Source organism: Engraulis encrasicolus, chromosome 15 (assembly GCF_034702125.1).
Source record: "Engraulis encrasicolus isolate BLACKSEA-1 chromosome 15, IST_EnEncr_1.0, whole genome shotgun sequence".
Taxonomy (NCBI): domain Eukaryota; kingdom Metazoa; phylum Chordata; class Actinopteri; order Clupeiformes; family Engraulidae; genus Engraulis; species Engraulis encrasicolus.
The window spans coordinates 51,920,735-51,946,837 of NC_085871.1; the positions used below are offsets into that span (position 1 = coordinate 51,920,735).

The 26,103-nt window shown below is 41.6% G+C and overlaps 1 protein-coding gene across 1 annotated transcript; it reads left to right on the forward strand.

Annotated features, from left to right (window-relative positions):
• The first annotated feature begins 592 nt into the window (after positions 1-592).
• Positions 593-22,624, forward strand: LOC134464170 (gastrula zinc finger protein XlCGF57.1-like). Its single transcript, XM_063217629.1, has 4 exons — positions 593-876; positions 4,992-5,201; positions 19,111-20,167; positions 20,672-22,624. Exons 2-4 carry the CDS (start codon positions 5,012-5,014, stop codon positions 21,306-21,308), a joined length of 1,884 nt encoding a protein of 627 aa, XP_063073699.1. The 5' UTR covers positions 593-876; positions 4,992-5,011; the 3' UTR covers positions 21,309-22,624.
• Positions 22,625-26,103: the final 3,479 nt, after the last annotated feature.

The window sequence follows — 26,103 nt, forward strand, 5'->3', positions numbered from 1 at the left end:
ATGTGTTGACTTAATGGCAAAGCAGAAAAGTATTAAAAAAGAAAAACCTTCTGACTTCACGCGCCCCCCCTCCAATACCTCCGCGCCCCCCTAGGGGGGCTTCCGCCCCACTTTGAGAAACACTGGGCTAGAGACTCTGATACAACAGAAGCCATCCGGAAAGCACATGCTTTAATATCTGCAGTAGCATACGTGTCAGAGCACTCAATGTTAGTATTGGCTACGTGTCTGATGTAGAGGTAGAGTGCATCTTAATATGGGACCTTGCCTCCTCCACTTGCCTCCTCCACTCGCTTCTCGTCATGATGACATCACTGACAACAGCATTATATTTCAATATCTTGCAAAAGCTCAATTGTTAAGTCTTTTTCTCATTTGCAATTGGGATGGTGAATGAAAAACAGTCCCTCAAAAGTTGTTGTGGCGAGGCTGACAGCTGGGAAACTTTATCGTTTTCTCCACAGAGGAGGGGCCAGAAGGCGGGGCGAGGAGACAAGCACAAGTGGAGGAGGCTAGGTCACATATTAGGATGCACCCGTAGGCTACAAACTTGTTCCACCATTTTGTCCTTTGTCATGAGGATGCTGTTCAGTGAGAACCTTACTTCGACACGAGACCTTGTCATTTTCTTTTTTGCACTCTATTGTCTTTATTTCGTTACTTTTTCTTAACCTTTTGTAATCTCACTTTTTCTACAATCAATTGTATCCTGATTTGACCCTTTTAATTACGAAGACGTCTAGACTTGTTTTATTTTTTTCGAGTGAGTTAGTCTAACACAATGCAGTGTTTCCAGCCTTGAATTTTTGTTGGAGAAGAAGATCTTGGAAAACCTCCAAAACGGGAATGCTTACCCGGTCAACGTTTTAAAAATTGGTGAGCTACTGCTGGGTCTATGTTTTTAACTCTGACACTCCTTAAAGAACCACACTATAGCTCACTGCAACACAGAACTTAAGACTGACTCATAGTTAATCGTATTAACCCCTTACATCACTGGTTAATGAGCTCAATGGATCTTTTGATGTATGCTTTAAAAGGACTATGTAAACTTTTGGGTTAACCTTTCCTTGCAAGTTTTTGCGAATGTGTTGTGAGTGGTACTAGCCATGCAAGTTTTTTTTGCTAAATGGTTCTTCGGATCCATCTTTGGAAAAGGCATTCAGGTGATGCAATGGTTCAGATGCTGTGATATATTTTCTCTCTGTACAGTGTCCTTGAGTGTTTTGAAAGGTGCTTTTAAATAAAATGCATAATAATAATAATAATAATAATAATAATAATAATAATATCAGTGGCTGAGTCTGTTGGTTAAAAAATTGCACACTATTCTGTACAGTTTAATGTATAGATTTAACTAACAGGGCAAAGGTACCATAGTGGTGAGTGAGTCTGTGGCTTGATAATAGCCTGCATTTACATAAGAATACATAGAATACATTTAACAAAGAGGACAAGATACTGTCATCCTGGGTATTAATGCAAAACATTTATTTTCTCTTTCCCTTATTCGTCTGAGTTACTAAGAAAAACGGACTGACATTTGAATACTTGTGTTATTCTCTTTTCTTACTGTATTGTGGATCTATATACTGTATATAATGTACTGGTGGGTTGACATGTTTTCTTATAAGCGCTGATCTGCGGTGCTTGGGGACAATAAAGCTACTACTACTCCTGGGGTCAGGAAGCCATCTGGGGTCGCCTGAAATGCTGAAAGTGTGTGGAACAAAAGAATAGTGATAAATACTAATGAATATAACACAACTAGTTTCATATAACTGCACTCAATCTGTAAATACTGCTCTAATTTTTACAACATGTATTTCATCTATTACACATATAATATTGCATTTCTTCCTATTGTTATGTATCCGGGCCGATTCAGCAGCAAGGGAATCTTTTCCACTAGGGGTCCCTAGCTTATCGGGTTGGCGACTGAAGTTTATTATTCCAAATAATATGTGCAGAACACAGTACTTTTGCACACCAGGTAATAGACCCTTTAATTATATGAGTGAAACTCTTTGTCACCTTCTTAAATTAAGGTCAGACTTAGCTCCAGTTGTGGCTGTCGATAAGGTCTACCAAAGTTTCCAAGGCACGCTGCTGGTGAAGTTAAAAAGCCTTTCATTAAATTAGTCCGTTTCATTAAAGGCTTTTTAACTTCACCAGCAGTGTGCCTTGGAATCTTTGGTAGACCTTATCGACAGCCACAACTGGAGCTAAGTCTGACCATAATTTAAGAAACTTTATCTCCTTGAGCCAAAGAGCACCTGCTAAAGAAACAAAAGTGAAGCAGCACTCCTCCATGATCAACATTCCCCATTGAACAGTTGATTTTTTTTTTAGCATACTCTTTAAAGACACCTATGTAAGGATGCTGTTTGTACAGCTCAGCCTTTAACACCATTGTTAATAAGACGTAATAAACTAATCTTGAATCTTGAATCTATCACCTTGTTGTATTGGCCAGCGTAGCCTACCTGACTTTGACATGTTTTACTCTGTGTTTTAAAATTGGGAACCAGCAAACAGGCAGAGCAATCCTTTGATAGACAGGCAAAAGCTATTTGACAATTGGTCTACTTTATCTCATAACAATCCTGTGCCAGGGAAAACATGTAAGAGTGAAAATTAGATGGTCTTACCTCTCCCCAGTCGTCCAATCAGTCTGGTGTGAAGAGAATAAAGTCGCTGCAGCCAAGGTGATTCAAGTTGGCCTATTAATGAATAGGTCGTTTATTTTCTAATTCCGATAAATTACAGCCCTAAACTTGATAGAGAAAGTACTCTAACAAGCAGATTAATTTCTAAGGAGACAAACCTCCCAAAATAATAAACTTGAGAGCAAAGATATAGAAAGATGATAAGCGAAGAAGGAGAAGAAGAAGAGCGAGAGGGGTCTGCAGATTTTCTTTTTATATGGCAAAAACAGTCAAACTTGTCTCCGACCAACTCAGTTAATTGGTAGATGGCAGTGTGAATGAACACTTTTCCTCCTCAGCCCGACAAGTTTTTGGGTCTTATCCCTCGTCAGTCAGGCTGAAGCGCACATTGAGCTGCAGTCTGCATCACGTCCCAGTCCTTGTGGTGTAGACTTCTGTTGTCCTCTACCCCCCTCTTGTGGTTGAAGTGAGGTAGTGTAGACGCAGCCTGGCACAACATGATCCCATCTATGGCTATGTCACACTATTGCAAGAAAATACAATTGTGCTGTCCTTGATTGAGTGATTAAATTCTGGTGGTGATCCGGATCACGAACCGGAACCAGGACTTTTCGAAAGATTCTTCACCATCTAGACGCCCCCTAGTGACCAGAAATTGAATTGCGGGCACTCCACTTGGGGTGTAACAAATCCCATCTATGGTGTGGTGTAGACTTCTGTTGTCCTCTATCCCCCTCTTGTGGTTGAAGTGAGGGAGTGTAGACGCAGCCTGGCACAACAGGATCCCATCTATGGCTATTATGAGTGGAGAAAAAGCCTATTGTGATGAAGACGCTGATGGGCTTTCGTTAAATCCTAAAGAAACGTATGGAATGGCTACAAAAAGAATTTCTGAAATTTGATGTGCTGTTTTTGAAGAAATTTGAATAGAATCTTATTAAAATGGAGTTTCTCAGAGAGGCAGTTTGACATGTTTCCAATCTGCCATCACCATTTCATGTTTACAAGGTGCACAGTGAAATGCACAGACGTATGTATTATATACAATGAAAAATCTTATCATTTTGCTCTGTCCTTCTGACAATAAGACAAAAATAAATAAAGTTTTGTGTTCTTACATCATACACATGCTAGAATGAGTGAAAATGCATTTTGTTTTTTTCAAAATGGAGACGGTAGATGCACCATAAACACAGTATGTGTCATGCCATGCCTCTCAGTGAAGGCATAAAATGGGTAGTCGTGGTTTTCAAAGTGGAGGGAGAGGGACCCCTGAGGGGCCGCAAGGGCGGCATTGGGCCTGGCGCTGGCGCCTTGCACGGGTGAGGCATAAATGGAATTTTGTTGAGTGCAGTGCGCATTTGAGTGCAGTGTCACAATAATGACGGGAGGTGGAGTTTCCCAGTTGGGCTTTCAATATCTAATTTCAATTTATAATGAAATATCAATAACGGTACATTTTAGAAGTGGGCCTCGTGCAACTTTATCTTCAAGAAGCATTGCGTAATGTGGCCATAGGGGGCATCGTCACACATTAAGCCAATGTTTTATCAATAATCACATGATGAAATCTCATAGTCCAGTGTTTCCCAACCTTTTTTGTCTCACGTACCCCCTACACCTCTTAGTTGTGCCATGAGTACCCCCTAATTCATGTTCTTTATCGCTTTCTCTGCCCTTATGTGACTGCTCCATACATTTGTTATAAAATAATATTTTTCCAAGTACCCCCTGCAGTGTGCTCGCGTACCCCTAGTGGTACACGTACCCCTGGTTGGGAAACACTGGTCTACACATTAAAATCGGGCACTGTTGGGCACTTTGCAGGAAATGGTCAAAAAAAGGTAGGCCTACTGCAACTATGCTGCTCATTGAAATTGTGTTGCATGTTGCCAAATGTGGAAGTACAGTAAGTTTTGCAGCTGAATATGTATTTCTGGAGATTCAAAATGGCGGACCATGGAGAAAATCCCCCTTTAAGTTTTCATGTATGACAAGTGCAATTTTCCCGTCACAATGAATACTTGAATTTGATGGTAGTGGTACAGTAAGTATTCATGAAAAATGCAACATTAGTGAATGGGGTATCATGAATTCTGGAAATAAACAATTAAGTTAAAAAAGCTTGCACAGTGTACATTTTAAGCTATCAAATAATATAGATACTACTGTCCATACTGCTGATTTAAGCTTCTACACTCATCCACAAGATGTTGTTTTTTAAAAACGCATAGTGATGTGTCACAGGTCGGGTTGCAATAAATGTAAAAAACACAAACTTTGCCAGCAGTAATTGTCATGACGTTTCTGATCAATTTCAAGGTCTGCAGAACACTTCTAAGATGGCCTCTGCAGAAGTCAACTCTCCACTCCAGCTGACGAAGAGCGTTAATGAAGAGACCGAGGAGATCCTGCGTTCTCTGTACAGTCTGAGGAGCGTATCTGTAGTGCTGGTGGACTGCTGTAGACCACAAGGACGGCAGGAGAACAATGAAGAGAACCACAGAGATGTCAGGGCAAGGAAGAGATCTGGTAAGACATCTCATGAACAACTTATAGTACTTTGTGGGAAAAAGTATTTACTAAAAGTTAGGGCTGCACAATTAACCGAAAAATAATCAAAATCGTGATAAAATAGTTAAATCGAACTCGTGATTTTAATCGTGGCAATAGTGACCTACTTTTGAGAGCGTCCTTGAAGCCAGAACATACAGACAGGCTGGTGTTTCTGGCCAGAAATCTGTCCACTTAGGTTTCATGCTATTGCCTTTACATAATTATTACAATTCATTTTATTTTGCTCATCCCGTGTGTAATTCATTCTTGGCTATATTTCATCTTGTTCAGGGTTCTAGATAGGGCAAAAGTGCGTGGCGGCCCGTTACGCTATACTTTTGGACCGTTACGCTTATTTTCAATACAGCGTAACGGCATTTTGTCTGTATTATGTAGGCTACAGCCAGATCAATGCTACATCGTCCTTCTGCCAAACCTGACACATGTCATACTCACTGTATTTAAATGACAATATAGCACTCTACTACTACTACTACTACTACTACTATTATTTATCGCGGGGTTTTGACGGCTTTTATTAATATCTGTGGCAAGCGTATGCCAGCATCGAGGCTTAGAAACAACAACAAATGCACGTGTAGCATCGCATCCTTATTCCAGGGGTTTGTTTCTACAAAGCGTAAGCTATTAGTTGCCAACCTTTTAGCAGTGTGGGCAGCAGTGCTGGGCTCGTTACTTGTTAAGGTCAGATTAGACTTCTGCAACTGCGCTCGTCAAAACTCGCGTGGGAGTGGCCACGAACCAACATTGTATTCATGCATCTGCGAGTTCTGCGAGGTCCGAGGTCTCGTGGCGAGCCACATTTGAAATTGCGCGATTAGGCTACTTTCACTAGGCCTACATTGTAAGCACGGCGGTCATTATTAAGCAATGTTGCTTTCTATGCCGGTTAGCTATTTCACACAAATTGCAAAGGCAATGCACTGGTATCATTATTTGACATACCCAGTCTGTTTTCACGAGCAGAAAATGCAAGCATGTAAAGACAGTTGATTCTGCCGATGTGTGTTTACATTCGGTGGAGGAACGGTAGTAACACCTCAGCCATTGTGCCACGAGTGTTCAATTGATGCATTGTTTGTTACTTAGCTTGTAGCTTCGTGTATTTACACACATTTACACACAAGGCATTAATAACGTTTTTAACAGAATACAGCTCTGCTCTCGCAAACTACTGGCATTGCGCTGCCACAAGAACAGAACAAGGAAGTAGCAAGACGACCAATCATACCGCCCTTTTGTCTGCGTACTCCGCGTCCGTCCGACGGATAGTTAGAATTTTTTCGAGGCGCTCGACAACGGGCGCAGAGCCTCTGCGAGGGGGGCGTGGACTCGCATAGACAGAAAACGGACGGACGCAGAGGCTATGCATCCTAAGCATAAATCTAGCTTTACCATACAAACAAATCAGGAGACATTGGGCGCTAAGCGCTGACATTGGGAGTTGATACTATTCGAAAGAGGACAAAGTAGGCGGGAGAAGACGTGCAGATTGACATATCTCCGTAACGGTGAGAGGCACTTTTTTCTAAGCTTGCCGGTTGACATGTGGCTTGACTACAAAAAAACCCGCATTCGTAGCAAAAGGAGCGTCTTCTGTGGCTAGGCTAATTGCCTGCGAAAGGCACCAGGCACCAGTCCTGTGGTTTTAGGACGCGCAAGCTGTACAATAGCTCAAGCTCGGTAAATGTGTCAAACTGCACTTGTCTCGGAATCAAATCACTCGGACATTGATATGCCCTATTATTAAATGCACACACGGTTCACAGTGCTCCTCAAGGTTTTCAAAACTAGTGCAACTGTGAGAAGGAGGGGACACCGCGAAACACCTCTCTCTTCCTCTTAATATATCTCTATTTGCTCTTATTCACCCGAGAGAGGGAGTCATACTTACCTCTCCAATCGCAAAAGTTCACAGACAACGGTGTTTCGTTACCAACTTTTTAGTAGTAACTCGTTAGGCCTACACTACAGCTCCAGGCCTTTTTATTAGAATAGCATGAAAAGGTTGATTTATGTCCATAATTCCATCAATAATGTTAAACTGTCATGGATTGTAGATTCATGGCCCAGTTTTCTAACTATTCCAATCATTATTTTTTTTCTTTTTATATACGTTGGCCTTCCAGCTCAAAAAACCCATGAATTGGGGAATTTGCATTATTTGAATATTGTTATAAAATCACATTTTTCTTCATCAAAATTCGGGTCACATTAAATCAGTTGAAATTTGGTACTTTCTACATAACATGCGATGGTCAATAGTTGGTTAGGACATTCTCTGTCTTCATAATGGCCATGATGCGTTTAACATTGAAGTCAATGGCAAAAACAGTGCATGGGAGTTATGGAAGCCCAGATATCCTTAATGCTTTGCTGTCAGCTATTCTTGTTTGTTGACCTGGTGCCCCACACTTCACTCTTCAATATACCCTGTAGATTTCCATGCCACGTTTTGGTGTTAACTCACCAGTTTAATTCTAAATCACCAGAAATGAAACCCCATTGAAAATGAATGGGGTTTTATTTCTGGTGAGTTAAAAGTTAAAAGACAAGTTAAAAGAGGGAGTATGTCGCTAAGCTAGTGAAAGTCAATAGATCGATCTTATTTTAACATGAAAAATAAGACACTTTACCACCTTTATAAACCCTGGCCAACGATTTTAACTGTATTAAGCCCCAAAATAGTGGCATACCCCTTTAAGAGAGCAACGGACTGAGGCAGGTTGAATTGAGAGGGTAGGGCACTGTAAATTCATACTTGATTATGTCAGTCAATTTATGAGTCACAAAGAGATGGTTATGATGTTGTTTGAAAGCTCTTTTCTGGCTCCACAAATTACACAAACACCATGGAACCAGTGTTCACGCTAGAATTCTTACTGGCCAGACAAGTGGCCGGCTGTATTGCAGAATACCAGACATTTGAAATATCTAACGGACCTTCCCTCATATAGCCAAACACACACTCCCTAATGGGTCAAAGTGTAGTAAATTGGTCTTTTCTGCCAGCAAAACTTAAATTTCACTAACATTTGGCCAGTTGGCTGGTGTTAATTTAGAGCCCTGCTTGTGCGCACGGACCGGGGAGTAAACGCGCGCTTTCTTTCACACACACGATAGCTTGAACTGAAAGAGAGGAAAAAACAGCCAGCCAACGTGCTGTGCGCAGATCCCTAAATTATCAACTCAAACCGTTTGTTTTATCAGCAGACCCGAAGAGGATTTCCCTACTCAAATTGGGTAACGAGGTGATGCCTGTAATAGTGCAGTAATGGTATCGACGCTACTGAAATTTGAACTGTATTGCGTTGTGTTCCTGCGCTCTCGAAAGTAATGGAATTGACACTTTCCGTACGATGCTCTATATATGGGCTACACGTTTTGGCCGGTGATGAAAACAGTTATAAAGCCCTGCATGCACTTTCACTGGGAATTCTCGCGAGTCCATCGTTCTCTGGAATGTTTAACTTGACCCTCTGTAGCCTACTTTGAGATCCACCACAATTTTTCAGCAGAGGTAAAAGTGAAAGTGATGCGATGCTGCACATGCCATTGAGTCCCAAACCGTTATGCTTGACTTCGCAACTGGGCATGAAACGGTTTTGCAAATGCAATGCCCTTTGTTGTGTTCACAGATATATTGGTAAAAATTAGCCTACAACAAAACAGAATCGTTCCTCGACAGCACAGCAGCCAGCGTGAGTCAAGTGATTATAAGCATAACGTGATTGGGGACTAGGGATGCAAATTATCGATTAATTCATTAGTTGATAGCCTTATCGATTGACTTACGATTAATTGATAAGCAGTGTTTTCCCCCAAGATCTCAATTTTTCTCGAAAAAAAACCCCACTAAATCTAAACATTTTAATTAAATATTGAGATAAAATACCACCTTTAAATTAATTCTATTTCAATTCTTTAATCCAAAGATGCTCCCACTATTCACACCCTCTTCACACACACACTTCACATACCCATTTCACCTGGGTCTCTTGTCAGTTGAATTGTCGATTAATTGCGATTAATGTTTTTTAATCGATTAACACATTGATCGATTAAAGTTGATTAATCGATTAATCGTTTGCATCCCTATTGGGGACAACGACGGGACGAGAGCGCAAGCAATATTGCGTGCGGTTTATGACAAGTTCATTTACATAGGCTATTCACAAATATTTTCAGCTTTGCTCAGTTCCATATTAGGCCTACTGGTGTTTTGTAACTTTAAGTAGGCCTATTTAAAATGAGCTAATATTATTTACTGACTGATTGCATTCATTTTTGTCTGGCCACATTTTATTTTGCCGGTCATTCATGCATGCAAACGGCCAATGTCCGGCCACAGCCGGCTAACGTGAACCCTGCATGGAGCATCATCTGAATATGAATTATGAGATATTACTCATAACTCATTACTCATACAACTGTCCCTTCTCTGAAGGTTTTTTTTATTGCTCCCAAACTACAACAACTTGACTAGGCTTTTGATCCCTCTGTCTTTCAAGCACTTGTGGATTTCTCTATAGGATGTATTTACTCCAGGAGGAAAATGCGAAGGAAATCGTAATTCCAATCGTTTTTAACAAAAACGGAAATCGTAAAAAAAATAAAAAAAAGTGAAAAAAAAATAAATTCAGAATGCTTACACGGACCGCACTAGTAATGTAATTGAAGTTTCGTTAATGTAGGGGAAGCTGCGTGTGGATTTACTCCTCATGCGGATACACAAGGTAAAAATCTCGTTTGGGAATTTAATTAATTGATGAATTAATTAATATTAATAAACAAATTAATTAAATGTAATTCAGTATTTCCCACAGAAATTTTGGAAACTATTGGGGCAGCCGGGTTTTTTTCCGGGTTTTTTTTTTACATTTTCGTAAACTATGGCGGCCAAATTTAAACTATGGCGGGCCGCCATAGTTTCCTCAATGTATGGGAAACACTGGTAATTTAAGGACCGTGTCATAAAATCCTTGGATTATCAATCACAATATTCAACAATAAATTGCTAAACACTGAATTAATAATACGTTTTGTACTGGGGTTACTCAGCGGGGCACAGTGAACAATGAGACCTATTCTCTGTGATCAGCTGGGGTACACAAGCACAAAAGTTGATCTGAAGGCAAAGTTCTATAATAGGTTGGTTGGGTGTACAAAGTAACAAGGACAACAAAATGCAATCAAATGATTTACTTTTATTAACTACTAGGATAACTAATAAAATGCATTACATTCAAAGTCGGTTAAATGGAATAATAACAATAATAAGGCACAATAATATAAAACAAGAAAGAAAATAAAAGAGGGGAAAAGAAAGAAGAGGTGGACAGGCTTTCAGCCTGTGTGTGTGTGTGTGTGTGTGTGTGTGTGTGTATAGCAGGGGTCTGGTTGCTATAGGCTACCACGTGTGTGTGTGGTTGACTAAGCTAGCATTAGCTACAGAAAGCATAGACAATGGAAAGGCTACTGATAAGTAGCTGCTTAGCAAAGGCCTAATGTCGTCTAGGCAGGGCCCAAAGGGTCCACAACAATGTCTGGGGTTTCTGTAATAAATGCACACAATTCCGAGTGGAATGGAGAGAGAAATGAAGGGGGTGAGAGAGTAGTAGTCGGTGGGAGGAACTCGCGCTGATTACTATGTGTGTGTCTGTTGCTGGGCAACAATGGCGTCCTCTCGGCTAGGTTAACGTTAGCATCAGAACCGTGAACAATAGGGGTAGCTAGCAGCTATGTAGCAAGTAAACCGTGTGGTTTCAGGCGCTTCAAGTCCCGTAGTGGACGCGCGAATGTATCAAAGGGTTCTGGAATTAACGATAACGAGTCCGAGTAGAACAGGGAGAGGAAGAAAACGAAATAAAAGAAATAGCAAGTGGGAGACGTTGCCGTCTACGCAGCCATTACGAGTTGTAAAACTACAGGAAGTGGGGATTCAGCGTGCTTGTGTAGGCGCTGCAAGCCCAGCTTGGCTAATGGCTAACTTGCAGAGCGCTCCGAGCAGAGTGGGCTATTCAGAGAATGGTTTACTACAGATTATGCACTCAAAGTGTATAAAAGAGAACCGGAATGCTCGGAGGGTTTTGAGAGTCTAGCATTTCGAAAGGGAGAGAGTGAAAGAAAAAGGGAGAGAGAGAGAGAGAGAGAAGGGAAAGAGAGGTGGAACTCTAGTGGCTATGCATGTCTGTGTAAACAAATGGTTAGCGATGGTTGAGCTAACCAAGGGCCCGTTATGGCCTGTTACTACAAAAGGCGCAGCGCGTGTATTTCTGGACTAGTAAACAGAATGGCCGCGCTATGACGATCCTCGGAGAGGATTGATTGGTTAATCAATACTTGAACTATTCCGTGCGCACGCCACAAGCGAGGTCGCTAAGCTTAGTAGCCAGTAATACAGAATGGGTTAGCAGAGGGGAACATAAGCTAAGCAGGAGGATAGCATATAGCTAAGTAGGAGAAATGCATATAAACATGTGCACATGAAAAATAACTCAAGTCATATAGTGGGGTCGTAATAGGCTCAGTCATTTCAAATTGATGTTAAAGTTTGGTTTTCACTTCCAAGTTGAAGTTTAGGGTCTATAGAACAATTTGAGTTCGAGTGTCAAACACACAGATAACAAAATGGCCTGCGGGGGGCGCTCTAAAATATATAAACTGCTATAACTTTTGATTAGTTAAACCAAATTTAACATATGAGGTGTGTATGGATTCAGCATGAAGAGGAGAAACCAGTGGGCTAAATAGTTGGTTACCAGATTAAAGACACACTATGTAATAAACACACGTTTAGCCAATGGACAGCTAAATCCGGGCTTTTTTAAGATAAAGGGTGGAAATGCCCTCCAAGTTGCAATGAAACATGATTTATTGTTACTATTTATTGTAAATAAAGCCTGGGTTATCACTTAACTCGATTTAGGATACAGATACAGATACTTAGGATACATATAAACAAATATAGCTGCATAAAGCCTATGTGGTACTAGCTTTTTTTCAATCAAGCCATCATTTAATTCACAACTTAAACACTTTATATCTGGAAGAAAGTAAATCAATAATAATAATAATAATAATAATGATGATGATGATGATAAATACTATGGGGAACATCATTTTTTCTTGCATTCAAAAAGTGAACAGAAGACCATAGGGCTAACATTTATTCCAATACTCCACTCTACAATAACTATGACAGAGAACAGATGTAAAAACAGTCAGTGGTCAGTCTTAGAAATTGTATGTGCACTTGCACAGATGTGTGCACTTTAACTCTGCCTTCATGCACTTGCACCGAGATCTGGCAGGTCTATTTGTACAAGTACTAGTACAGCTGCACTTCACCTCTAGTTGGAAAACATCTTTGGCAACTGCATTGCTTTGGTAGTGTAGTCCAAATCTGGGAACTGTTCATTTGTTACCAGATTGGCAGGCATTTCTGGCAAATGCAGATAATAAGAACGGTTTTCATTCCTGTCAACTATGGTGGTAACAAATGGACAGTTCCCAGAGCAGATGACTGTGTCTACCATGTATGAATAGTCCTATAGTATTATTTAGTACGCTTGCCAAAGGAAGCTGCTTGCCCCCAGCAAGCATACTAATTGTTCTCCAACAGTTTATTTAGTATGCTTGCGGGAAAGCATATTAATTGTTCATCAACAGTTTATTATTATTCTACATTTTCCATTCACCTTGGCATATGGGAATCGCCATTCATTAGTACGGCGGCTTTGAATCGTTGCAGCGTTCGAGATAGAGACACGGTTCGAGTGCCAAAACGAACGGCTTGAAAAGGTCTCAGGGTGCAGTATTTTTCGCTGGCCTACCCCCTTTCATTCGTTCACCAGACTTGTTTTTCCTCAGTTTTCTCTCCGTTTTCCCCCTCATTGAAATGAATGGTAGACTGGTCAAGATGATAATGTCACAAACTGTGGCAGTTAGAGTGAGAGGTGACCTGTCCTGGGGTTTTTGTATCAACTAGGTAAAGGCATTGTCAGAGAGGTATTGGCTCTGAATACAAACTGTGTGAAGATCATAAGCCAACTCTTAAAAAATGTTTCAAAGAGAGCAGTAAAATCCCTATGATGTGACCCCATTCACTTACAAAAAAATGTGTGAGAACAGCTCAGCGCATAGGCCTGAATATGTCCATTTTGACTGAACCATTTGGCCCAGAAAAGTGATCTCAGCTTTGACATGAAGAGCAGGTTTGTGCCATTTGTGTGTCAATATCATCTGACAACTTGCAAAACTTTTGGAGATATGACAAGCGTAAAAATAAGGCTGCACATATTACTCAGCTATTGACTGCCAAACTGTCACCTTTAGAATCTTCAGTCATACACACACACACACACACACACACACACATGCAGCCTTGTAGAACTTTAGACCTCTGCTGTCAGTAAGTGGCAGTGGCCTACTGGTTAGGGCAGGGGTCAGGAACCTATGGCTCTAGAGCCACATGTGGCTCTTTTGGGAACTGTATATGGCTCTTACTTATCTAGGGTTGCCAAACATCCCTTGAAATACGGAATCGTCCAGTATTAATAAATAAAAGTATGGGTTCCATATTGAGTTGAAACAGGACAAGGGAAGTTAAAAAGTGTTAAAATGCAGGAAATTACATCTAAGAAATACAAAATTCTCCCAGACCCTCGCCATAATGAGGTTGACAGTTGACAACCCTATTAGGTTTACCTGTTATCAATAAAAACAATAACTTGACAGTACACTCTAAAATTGTTGGGCTTAATTGAAATACATGTTTTTGATTGTATTCAGTGTTTTTAAAATGGTATGGCTCTCATGAAAATGTCTTTTTAAAAATGTGCCGTTTATGGCTCTCTCCACCAAAAAGGTTCCTGACCCCTGGGTTAGGGTGTTGGTCTGTCAGAGGGTTGCAGGTTCAAATCCCACCCTTACCTCTCCCTACCCACCCATTGCTGAAAGGCACCTGAAGCATATCCATGCACACGCACGCACGCACGCACGCACGCACACGCACACACACACACCTCTCTCACAGACACACACACACACACACACACACACACACACACACACACACACACACACACACACACACACACACACACACACACACACACACACACACACACACACATCTCTCTCACACACACACACACACACACACACACACACACACACACACACACACACACACACACACACACACACACACACACACACACACACACACACACACCTATCTCTTTCCCTCGTGTTTCTGTGTGTGTATACAACAGCTCTGTGTGTGTGTGTGTGCATAATCCGCAAGCATACCAATAGCATTGTCTCTCCGGAAATGCAGTCTTATTATTATTATTATTATTATTATTATTATTGTTATTATTGATTTATTTTCTTCCAGATATAACGTTTTTTTGTGATTTTATGTGTGAATAGAATATGGCTTCATCGAAAAAGTTGATACTCGTGATCCTAAATTCATAAACTCAAAGTTGCAAGTTGGGTCCTAAATATCACATAGGCTTTATGCAGCCATATTTGCGTATAGGTATCCTAGTTATCTTTGTGTTTAAGGGATATTCTGAACAAATCAAGTTGAATGATATACCAGGCTTAATTTACAATAACTTGTAACAATAAATTATGTTTCATTACAACTTGGAGGGTATTTCCACCCTTTATCTTAAAAAAACCCTGAATTTTGCTGTCCATGGACTAAAAGTGTGTTTATGACATAGTGTGTCTTTAATCTGGTAACCAAATACTTAGCTCATCAGCTCCTCCTCTTAATGCTGAATCCATGCATACCTCATATGTTAAATTTGGTTAAACTAATAAAAAGTTATAGCAGTTTATATATGTTAGAGCGCCCCCCGCAGGCCATTTTGTTATCTGTGTGTTTGACACTCGAACCCAAATTGTTCTATAGACCCTAAACTTCAACTTTGGAGTGAAAACCAAACTTTAACACAAATTTGAAATGACTGAGAAAAAATGCATATGCCTACGACCCCACTAATATGAATTAAGTTCATTATGTCTAACTGTTTAACTTAAGCACTTAGTGGTTTCTTTTGCCTTAAGACATGTAAAAGTTTTTATCTTTTACCTGACATGTTTCGACGGTGTTACTTCCGTCTTCATCAGAGGGTCACTGTGATGTTGATGAGTGACGTGCTTTAAAAACAGCTGATGTTGTTGTGGAGGTGTGACCTCCCTGTCAATAATGACAGGTTGGTCACACCTCCTGCTGTTAGAGTTGTACACTTAGGATAGGATGGTCCAGGTGTGTGAGAGCATGTAAGCCCCCTCATCCCTGTTCATGGTACTTGGGCTACGCTTTCTGATCTCCATAGACTCCTTAATCCAGCGGTGGTATCTGTTGTTCTCTTGCTGTATGACTTTTGCCTTGTCCCAGTCCATGATGTGATTTTCCCTCCTACAGTGGTCAGTTATGGCTGATTTGAGGTTCTCCTGTGTGGCTCTCTCCTTTTTTGCTCTTGTATGTCTTTGTTCTGTTTCCTTTTCACACTCTTTTTTATGCTCATTTTTTCTTATGTTGAATGTCCTCCCTGTCTCCCCAATATATGACTTGTTGCATGACCGGCACGGAATCTCATATATGACATTGCATTTGTTATGTTGGTCTATTTTGTCCTTGGGGTGTACTAGCAGCTGTCGTAGTTTGGTGTGTGGCTTTACTGGCGTTTGAATCTTGTGTTTCTTCATGGCTCGCTGTATGCGTTCGGTGATCCCTTTGATGTAGGGCAGGATCACCATTCCTTTGTTTTCCGGTTTTTGTGTGGACTGCTTTTTTCTTTTCTTCCCTTGTGTTTCCTCCTTTGTTTTTACCTGTAGGGCGCCTTTTTGAATGGCCCATGGTGGGTATTGGCAAGCTGCAAGTGCCTGTCGGATGTGTTGTTCTTCAGATGCGCGTCCGTCGGGATCGGTAATGATGGATGCGCGTTCGTAGAGGGTTCTGACAACGGATAGTTTGTGCGCAATGGGGTGTTCGGACGTCCAGAGTAAATATTGGTCCGTGTGTGTTGGTTTTCTGTAGATGGTTATTCTGATGTCTCCCTCGTCTGTGTGGTGAATTTCACGTCGAAACATGTCAGGTAAAAGATAAAAACTTTTACATGTCTTAAGGCAAAAGAAACCACTAAGTGTTTAACTCAAGTCATAGTTCAAAAATACATCTATCTCAGTACATAAGCTATGCCCAGTGCCTACTGTGTGAGATGAAGAGGAAGATCCTGTTTCCAAAGGGCTCGGTGCGTCCGTCTAGAAGTTTGGGAGTGCAGTCCAGGTTCTCGTCCTCTCGAGAATTTAGGGCTGCAAAAGTCTTTCTTTGTTGCGGCTGAGATTCGTCGGTTAAATCCCAAATGCGAGACGTTTGTTCCACGGAGGCGTGCGTGGCTTTTCTCGCAGTGAGCTGGCCTTTGGCTCACAGTGTCCGGATTAAGTTTTTAGATATGACCAGACAAGATCTAAGACTTGACGTGAGGAATTCTTTGCAAAGGTGTTTTAAGCAGGGCTTGAAAACGAAATTATTTTTCAAACGTTCCGTTCCGAACGGTTCAGGCAAGTTTCAGTTTAACGTTTTCGTTCCTGCAATCGTTCCCCCATAAAAATATCGTTCCTGAACCGGTTCGGAACGAAAAATAACGTTCGTTCTTAACGTTCCTGCAGTGTTTAACGGCCATATTAAGTCTATTTTCGTGGACTTTATCTTAGAATAGACGTACTCATTATTTCCCCTTGATTTACACAGCTATTCTCAAAAATAATAACACACCCAAAAACACTCAGATGGGCTATCCATCCTGGCAGATTTAACCGGATGCCTATAATTCTTATCAAAAGTAGCCTATGCCAGCCCAGTAGCGGTGGGTGGATGTTGATTAGGGAGGCATAATACAGAATAGCCAGAGAGAGTTTAAAAAAATAGCCGGAGAGAGTTCCTAAAAAAATCTCTGGAATAGCGCAGGTAAACGTCAGCATAATAAGAGGTGTCGATAGGCATGGATTTCAGTTCTTGCCTAGCTCTATTTAATAGGCCATGATGAGGTTTGCAGCAAGTGAACCGTGTAAGTAAAAGGGACACAGTTTGCTCCACAAAAAAATCCCAAACTGTTTTGAGATGTGCACGATGCAAGGGGTCACTAGTTCTAGAGAAGGGACAGGTTGCATAGTCTGAAACCTCGGATATGTTCTCAGATATCGGCTACCAACCATTCCAGTGCAAGTCCATCACCACAAAACCGGAGACCTTTTGTAGCCTAACAGACAAGCGTCACAAAATAGTAAGAGTTTCCACGTAGTCCATCCCATCAGCCCAGCCCTCTGCACGACAGAAGAGAATAATAACTTAAACAACAACAAATGCGCTGTCTTTCTCTATCCCTGCTTGTTGTCACACGCGACCTACTGTTATTTGTGATGACAGCCAGGAAATATTGCGCAATACTGAGGAAACCATCGAAACATTGAGCGGGCCAGCTAACGTCAGCTAGACGGATGACTTTATCCCGCATTGACCACAACAACAGATACATAAGACGTCCTTGATTACAGCACATAAAACACCAGCTCTCACCTCTCTTCTCTACAACCGACAGTGGGATACACTGCGCACAACAAAAGCACTTCAGTAACTTTACGACAACATAATTTGCCATAACCGCATTGAACATTGAGGCACTCGGCGGTGCCATTACAAGTAGTAAGCTAAACATGACTTACCCACCAGTTGCCTCTCGAGAGCACTCTGCGAATTAGGTTCATCAAATCGCCTATCCAATTCCTTTGCAAATCATAGACTGTATGGTCCAAATACTCTGTCCCTGTAGGAATCCCAACACCGATCTCAAGACATGTTCTCTTTTGCTCTCCATGGTGTCAATATAAAACTCTGTAGGCGGCGGCCTACTGTCCGTGAATGAGACTGAAGAACAGCGCGGGTAAAGTGTCATTTCTCTTACAAAAACTTATTTGATATTGGTGGTCAACAACTTTAGGGCGGGTTTATTAGAGCCAACTTCCAATCACTACGAGAAAGCCAGGAGAACAGACAGTTTAGTTCTAGTTTCCTATCAAAATCTCTGAGGAGAAGCACATCCTAAAATTTACCCAGGAGGTTTCTCCATACAATGCACAGTCGCACTCTGATTGGCCAATGCTCCTCAATATTTTATCAATCGGCTCAGAGCTCAGGTGAAGCAAAATGCTGTTGCTGTATGCATGTTTCCCCTCATACACGTCAGTAGCCGAACTAAAAGACTGCTCGTCGCCATGGTTACTCCTCAAACAAAATCGTGCACTTGTATGAAATATAGAGAACGAAAAAAAAAAACGTTATTAACCGGTTTGTGGATTTCAGAATAACGTTTTTGTTCCGGAACACTTGAAGACCATTTCGTTTTCGTTTCCCTTTCCGTTCCTTCATTTCATTTCATTTCATTTATTTAAACTCCTTGTAAAATTCCATAAAATTTCGTTCGTTTTCGGTTTTCGTTTTCGTTCCTTGAACCGGTTCGGAGCCCTGGTTTTAAGCTTACAGTGTGTGTAAGATGAACTAAGCAGTCTATGTTTGTTATTCGGCCGGATATCAAACAATACTTTGTCCAAAGGGGTTGCGCGAGTCTCTATAGCGTCTTGTCCGTCCAGCAGCCAAAACTAGAGTGAGGGACAAAGGTCCCTAGGGAAACCATCATCAGTTTGGGTCACATGATTCTCATAACTTTGTCATGAGTTTCTCTGCGTAGAGAAGTGGCAGGAATTGTACCTACAGTGTGTGTGTGTGTGTGTGTGTGTATGTGTTATGTTGTTAATATAGTTTGCCCTTTTCTATTCTTCACAGGGCATCAGCTTCACTGCAGTTCCAGCGGAGCAGAGTTTAGTGGAAAAACACATTCTGCTGCCTTCACCACAGAGAAGCGTTACCCTTGCAGTCAGTGTGAGAAGAGCTTCAAGACTAAAAGAGAAGTCCAAATCCACCAACGTGTTCACACAGGAGAGAAGCCATTTTCATGCACGGACTGCGGAAAGAGTTTTTCAACCTCTTCTAACCTCCTCAGTCATCGCCACGTTCACACTGAAGAGAGGCCGTACGCTTGCAGTCAGTGTGACAAGAGCTTTAAGACAAAACAAAACCTTCAAGGCCACCAGCGTGTTCACATGGGGGAGAAATCATTTTCATGCTCTGACTGTGGAAAGAGCTTCTCACGGGCTGATTACCTCCATATACATCGTCGCAGTCACACTGGAGAGAAACCATATTCATGTGTCGACTGTGGAAAGAGTTTCTCACATCCTTCTAACCTTAACTCACATCGCCTTATTCACACTGGAGAGAGGCCGCACGCTTGCAGTCAGTGTTACAAGAGATTTAAGAGAAAAGATGACCTCCTACAGCATCAACGTGTTCACACAGGGGAGAAACCATTTTCATGCACAGACTGTGGAAAGAGTTTCTCACAGTCTTCTAACCTGTACAGACATCGTCGCTTTCACACTGGAGAGAAGCCATATTCATGCACGGACTGCGGAAAGAGTTTCTCAGACCCTGGTAGCCTCCACAAACATCGTCGCATTCACACTGGAGAGAGGCCGTACCCTTGCCGCCAGTGTGACAAGAGCTTTAAGACAAAAGGAAACCTCAACAAACACCTGCTTGTTCACACAGGGGAGAAACCATTTTCATGCTCTGACTGTGGAAAGAGCTTCTCACGGGCTTCTCACCTCCACTCACATCGCCTTATTCACACTGGAGAGAGGCCCTACGCTTGCAGTCAGTGTGTCAAGAGCTTTAAGACAAAAGGAAACCTCAACAAACACCAGCGTGTTCACACAAGGGAGAAACCATTTTCATGCACTGACTGTGGAAAGGGTTTCCCAACATCGTCTGACCTCCATGTGCATCGACGTTGTCACACTGGAGAGAAACCATTTTCATGCACCGACTGTGGAAAGAGTTTCTCAACCTCTTCTAACCTCCACAAACATCGCCTTATTCACACTGAAGAGAAGCCGTACGCTTGCAGTCAGTGTGACAAGAGCTTTAAGACAAAAGCAGAGCTCCAACGCCATCAGCCCATTCACACAGGGGAGAAACCATTTTCATGCACAGACTGTGGAAAGAGCTTCTCACAGTTTGCTCACCTCCACTCACATCGCCGCATTCACACTGGAGAGAGACCGCACGCTTGCAGACAGTGTGACAAGAGCTTTAAGACAAAAGCAGAGCTCCAACGCCATCAGCCCATTCACACAGGGGAGAAACCATTTTCATGCACAGACTGTGGAAAGAGTTTCGCACATTCTTCTGCCCTCCACATGCATCGTCGCATTCACACTGGAGAGAGGCCGCATCCTTGCAGTCAGTGTGACTACAGCTTTACCTCAAAAAGAGATCTTCAAAGGCACCAGGTTGTTCACACGGGGGAGAAACCATTTTCATGCATCGACTGTGGAAAGAGTTTTTCATATCCCAACGGCCTCCGCGCACATCGTCGCATTCACACTGGAGAGAAGCCGTACGCTTGCAGTCATTGTGACCAGAGCTTTAAGAGAAAAGACAGGCTCCAAATCCACCAGCGTGTTCATACAGGGGAGAAGCCATTTACATGCACCGACTGTGGAAAGAAATTCTCACAGCTTGCTAACCTCTACACACATCGTCGCATTCATACTGGAGAGAGGCCGTACCCTTGCAGTCAGTGTGACAAGAGCTTTAAATTAAATACACATCTCCAAAGTCACCAGCGTGTTCACACAGGGGAGAAACCATTTTCATGCACCGACTGTGGAAAATGTTTCTCACATTCTTCTCACCTCCACACACATCGCCTCATTCACACTGAAGAGAAGCCGTTCGCTTGCAGCCAGTGTGACAAGAGCTTTAAGACTAATGCAGAACTCCAAATCCACCAACTTGTTCACACGGGAGAGATGCCATTTTCGTGCACCGACTGTGGAAAGAAATTCTCACATTCTTCTAACCTTAAGAAACACTTGTCATCACACTTGAGAGAAGCCTTAAGCTCTCAGCCAGTGTAACGAGTTTCTCACAGTCCTCTAACCTTAAAGCTACAGTGGCGGTCATATGTTTACATACCCTAACAGAATATACACTTTGCTACCAATTTCCAATAGGATGTGACTGATTACACAAAACCTTTTTGTTTTCAATCCGAGGACAATGCTCCAGCCACTCAGCTTGCCAATCAAGCTGTGGATGGAAGACCACCATATCAATACCCTGACATGGTCAGCCCAAACTCCAGGCCCGAACCCCCTTGAAAACTTCTGGAGTGTGGTCAAGAGGAAGCTGGTCACAAGCCATCAACCCAAGCTCAGTAACTTGAATTATTGCACCAATCCTGGAATAAAGTCTAAATAGAATAAAGTACCAAAACGCATGATAGCTGTGACTACAAATCGGGCTTATTCCACCAAATATTGCCTTCTGAATTCTTCCTAATTTAATACAGAACGATTATGTTGTTTTAAAGTTAATATCATCTTCTTTTCTTTGCCGTATTTGAGATTTGGAAACATTGCATCTTGTGTTTTACTTTGACCATTTTGAGATTTTCTGCAAATAAGTGATCCAAATGACAATATTTTCTTTCGAAATTCAGAGGAAATGTCGGTAGTTTTTATAAAGAAATAACAATGTTTGTTTTACTCAAACACATACCTATCCATAGCAATATCAGAAAAACTGAAAAATTCGAAGTGGTCTCTCAATACTTGCCGCAGCTGTATATAGAAATACTGCACAGTTGAAAAGACAAGTTTGAAAGTGCTTATGTCCAGCATTAGCAATAATGTTGTCATCAATCTGTGGAACTTATGGACTAATGGAAAATGTGATTCTTGAGCTTTATAAGTAAGATTTTATGATTCACTGTGATACAGACTGACACTTTTTTCATTATAAATCTCAGTATAGATCCATAGTAGAGCATATACACAGGAACCTATAAGGGGAGGAGACAGACTGAATGATTACTGCAAAGAGAGACTTTTTGGATTCACAGCATGGATGCCATGACCTACCCAGGTTTAAATGATGAAATTGACTTCAGGTCTTTGCTATGATGCGTATGATGTTAAGAGTATGATAGTTTGAATATGACCCAGTGTCAGATGCCTAGCCTCCATTATGTTGTCTATTATGTTGTCTTTTTCTACCATTCTATGTCCTACTATTCCGCTTTTTACTATTCAGCATTTTTATATTCAGCATTTTCTTACCACTCTTTCAATGCCCCATACATCAATTCTTTGTGATTATTGTAACATAAACGTGTTTATACCTGACCTATGTGACCTCTGAAGGTTTACTGTGTTACCCAGGTACCTGAGTTTCTAACCATGCCCTGATGAAGGCCAGACGGCTGAAACCGGTCAGCGTTTTTAACATGTTAACCCTGATGTGAAATAAAGGGTTTTTAATACTTCAACTACCTTGACTCAAAGGAGAGTGCTTTGGATACAGTTCAACAAAACAATAATAATAATTTTGTATTTGTATAGCACTTTATCATACTGTACAAGGCATGATTGGCGTGATTGGCACTCATCAATCTGACGTGAATTGCAGGTTTAGCCCCCATGGCATGCTTGTGAGGCAGTTCACTCGCTGCTCCAAGTAGGAAGCAGCGTTTTTTATGTCTTGGGAAATCACGTTAAGGCGGATTCATACTTGGCGTAACTGGCGCTAACCTCCTTCATACCTCACTCGCGACGATGGCGTGCGCTCAAAATGACGTCACACGCCCCTCCGCAAGCTGGCGCGGCACGAGGTCGTGCACCCCACATTTTTTTTAACTTGGCGTGCGGCACCAACGACCATGCAGGTAGGCAGACAAAGCAGGAGTTGCGGTTGTTGGGAGAGAAGAGAGGCTACAGCTACTGTAAGCTACTACAGAATGGATCCTGCATCATTGTGAGGATAATAAAATGTCCTAGAGAGTTATTTTATCTTCCCCCTTAAATGTTGTTCAGTGAAACAATTGTTTACTTTGTTCAGAAGCACGTTGTGTTTGGCGATCTATTTATAAATTCACATGGTGTTGGAATGATCTGGCAATGTAGGCTACAACAAAAATCTATGTTTCATTGTGGTAAGTCAGACGTTCAGTAGCCCTACAGCAGCCGTGTTTGGCTTTCTATTTTAGATCGCTACAACCGCTGCATCTGATTCTGCCGGCGATTTCTGCATTGTCTCTCATGAACAGCAGAGGGCACACTTCTCAAAATGCAAGCAAAAGCCTGTAAATGGCGCTTTTGACTATGAATGGTCTGCCACATTTTAATGGTTCTCGCGCCAAATGCGCCAAAGTGCGCACGTTAAGTATGCAGAGCCCTTTAGGAAAAACTGTCCAACTTGTTTGCCAAGCATTCAACTCCACCTTTATTAGACTAAGCAGATCTCGTGTTGATCAAGCATTTTTATGCTTGGTTGCGTCCGTGCCTAATACGTGTCCTGCAACTGAGGGACGAGTCTGAACCCGGCTTTAAACATGCGTCATTCAGTGAATACTTTTCACAAGGTAAAAGCTTTCCTCTGCATTCATCAGAAGTAAGTCGTATAACAAAAATAACATATAGACAATCTAAAAGCATTTTGTGAAATCATTCTGTGGTCATTTTGGAGGTGGGCATGGCAAAAAAGCACACTAAATTCATTACATTACATTGCATTTGGCAGATGCTTTATAACCAAAGCGACTTTCAAAAAGAGGACATAATCAAGCCAACATCACAGCCTAGCAGTAGGCCTATTAGTAACATGTTTTACCACCGATTCTGTAAGAGACACATTCTATACGGGCTGTGGTTTTACTTTGAAGTAGAGATTTATTTTGACATTGAAGTTGGTCAACATCTGGCCATTCGTCACTTCCTCTCGGCTCGCTCCCACTAGCCAGACTATCGATCCCACCGCCTATCTTTTTGATGTTAGTTTTTTGTTTCAAACCCTAACCCTAACCTTAACCCTAAACCTAAACCTAACCCTAAATTGCTTGCATGTGGCAGTGTATGATAATACTTGAAATATAATCGGGTGGTGGTACTACACGTCCGGGAGTGATAGAAACACCTGGGACTACACGTCCGGAAGCGATCTCAGTTGGGAGTGTCCATCTACCATCGTGCAGCAACCCCTTTATCTTTGGTTAGAGGCGTATGGCATGATTTAGCTGTGTCTGCAATGTCACAAGAAGATATATGGCCATCCACTGTTGTATTTAATTATCTACAAGAGCTTGTAACAGTGGTGTAGTCTACGTAGTACGCAGTATATCCACTTAAGAATTTCAGGGATTTCAGTTGGCCTATACCCACTTAAAATTGATTGACCCATTATTTAGAATAGCACGAATACAGTATACCCACTTTAAAAAAAATGCTCAAATATACAGTATACCCACCCCAAGAATGTAGACTACATCACTGGCTTGTAAGCTACTGGTGCTGGTAGCGTGAATCTGGCCCACTACATTCCCCAGAAGGCGACGGGCTTTCTGAAGTTGCTGCTATTATAGAGTTACGGTAGCCTGTTTCCTACCAGACCTCCATGTGTGTGCTCTGGACCCCCGTGGTGGCACTCCAAACACACACATCGGTCTGGGAGCATGTGGCAGGATTCAATTTCTGTACTCAAAAAATAATTCCGAGCATTTATCACTTCAATATCACTGGCAGCTCACATTGAGGAGTCACAGGTCATATTATAGACCATATTGACGCTTTAGAGATCAACAGAAAATGGTTTTGAAAGAATTTGTTGATATTGAAGCAATAAATGCTGCGATTATTTTTTTGACTGTAGAAATGGAATCCTGCTACATGCTCCCAGACCTAGTAGTGGAGCTCACAAAGCTGTGCGGAACTACAGGTCGGGCAAGAGCCAGGCAAGAGTTACGGTGCCCATGGGCTTCATTCAATTCTTTTCTGAGAGCAGCAGGCTCGACTAGTCTTTCTTTTCGTGACGTGGAGCACAGTGTTGTGCGCTTGTGCTGCCTGGCGGCAATGCAGAAATTATTTCGCTACATCCCAAATAAACATATGGAAGAGCTCTATAAGAATCTGCTATTTTCTGTGCTGTTAGGAAGTATGTTAAATAAACGTAATTAACTTACAATGGGATTTCTCACAGGCACAGTTTGGCACGTCTCCGATCTCATATGTGACTGCCATCACCTTTTCATGTTTACAAGGTGCACAGTGAAATGCACAGAAGTAGGCCTATGTATTGAAATGAATGGGGTTTTATTTCTGGTGAGTTAGAATTAAACTGGTGAGTTAACACCAAAACGTAGCATGGAAATCTACGGTTATATTGAAGAGTGAAGTGTTGGACACCAGGTCAACAAACAAGAACAGCTTACAGCAAAGCATCAAGGATAGGCTATGTGGGCTACCATAACTCCCATGTACAGTTTCTGCCATTGACTTCTATGTTAAACACATCATGGCATTGATTAAGTAATGTAAAATTGATGATGAAAATCGATATATCAACAATGATAAATTCAGTCTGTATATGCCACTCCCGTTAATTGCAGTGAGAACAAACTTGAGAGTTTGACTGAAGTGTTTGTCTAAATGTACAAGATACAAGATATTTTATTTGTCATGTGTATATATATGAAACATATATATACAATGAAAAGCTTAAAAGGTTAAAAAGAATGTTAAAAAGGCAAAAAAAGTTGGAAAAAATATATATTTAAAAAGTTGAAAGCTGCAAAAAAAAAAGGCAGGTTGAACAAAGGGGAGATGTGATGAGTGGATTCCCTCCTATGTTGGTGTTTTTGAATTCAACAGTCTGATACAT

What these genes read in the sequence shown, in the direction of transcription:
- LOC134464170 (XM_063217629.1), top strand. Translation starts at nt 5,012, where the DNA reads ATGGCCTCTGCAGAAGTCAACTCTCCACTCCAGCTGACGAAGAGCGTT. An exon ending in CAGGGCAAGGAAGAGATCTG is followed by an intron (nt 5,202 to 19,110) that starts GTAAGACATCTC and finishes TATTCTTCACAG; the next exon opens with GGCATCAGCTTCACTGCAGT. An exon ending in ACATCGTCTGACCTCCATGT is followed by an intron (nt 20,168 to 20,671) that starts GCATCGACGTTG and finishes AGATCTTCAAAG; the next exon opens with GCACCAGGTTGTTCACACGG.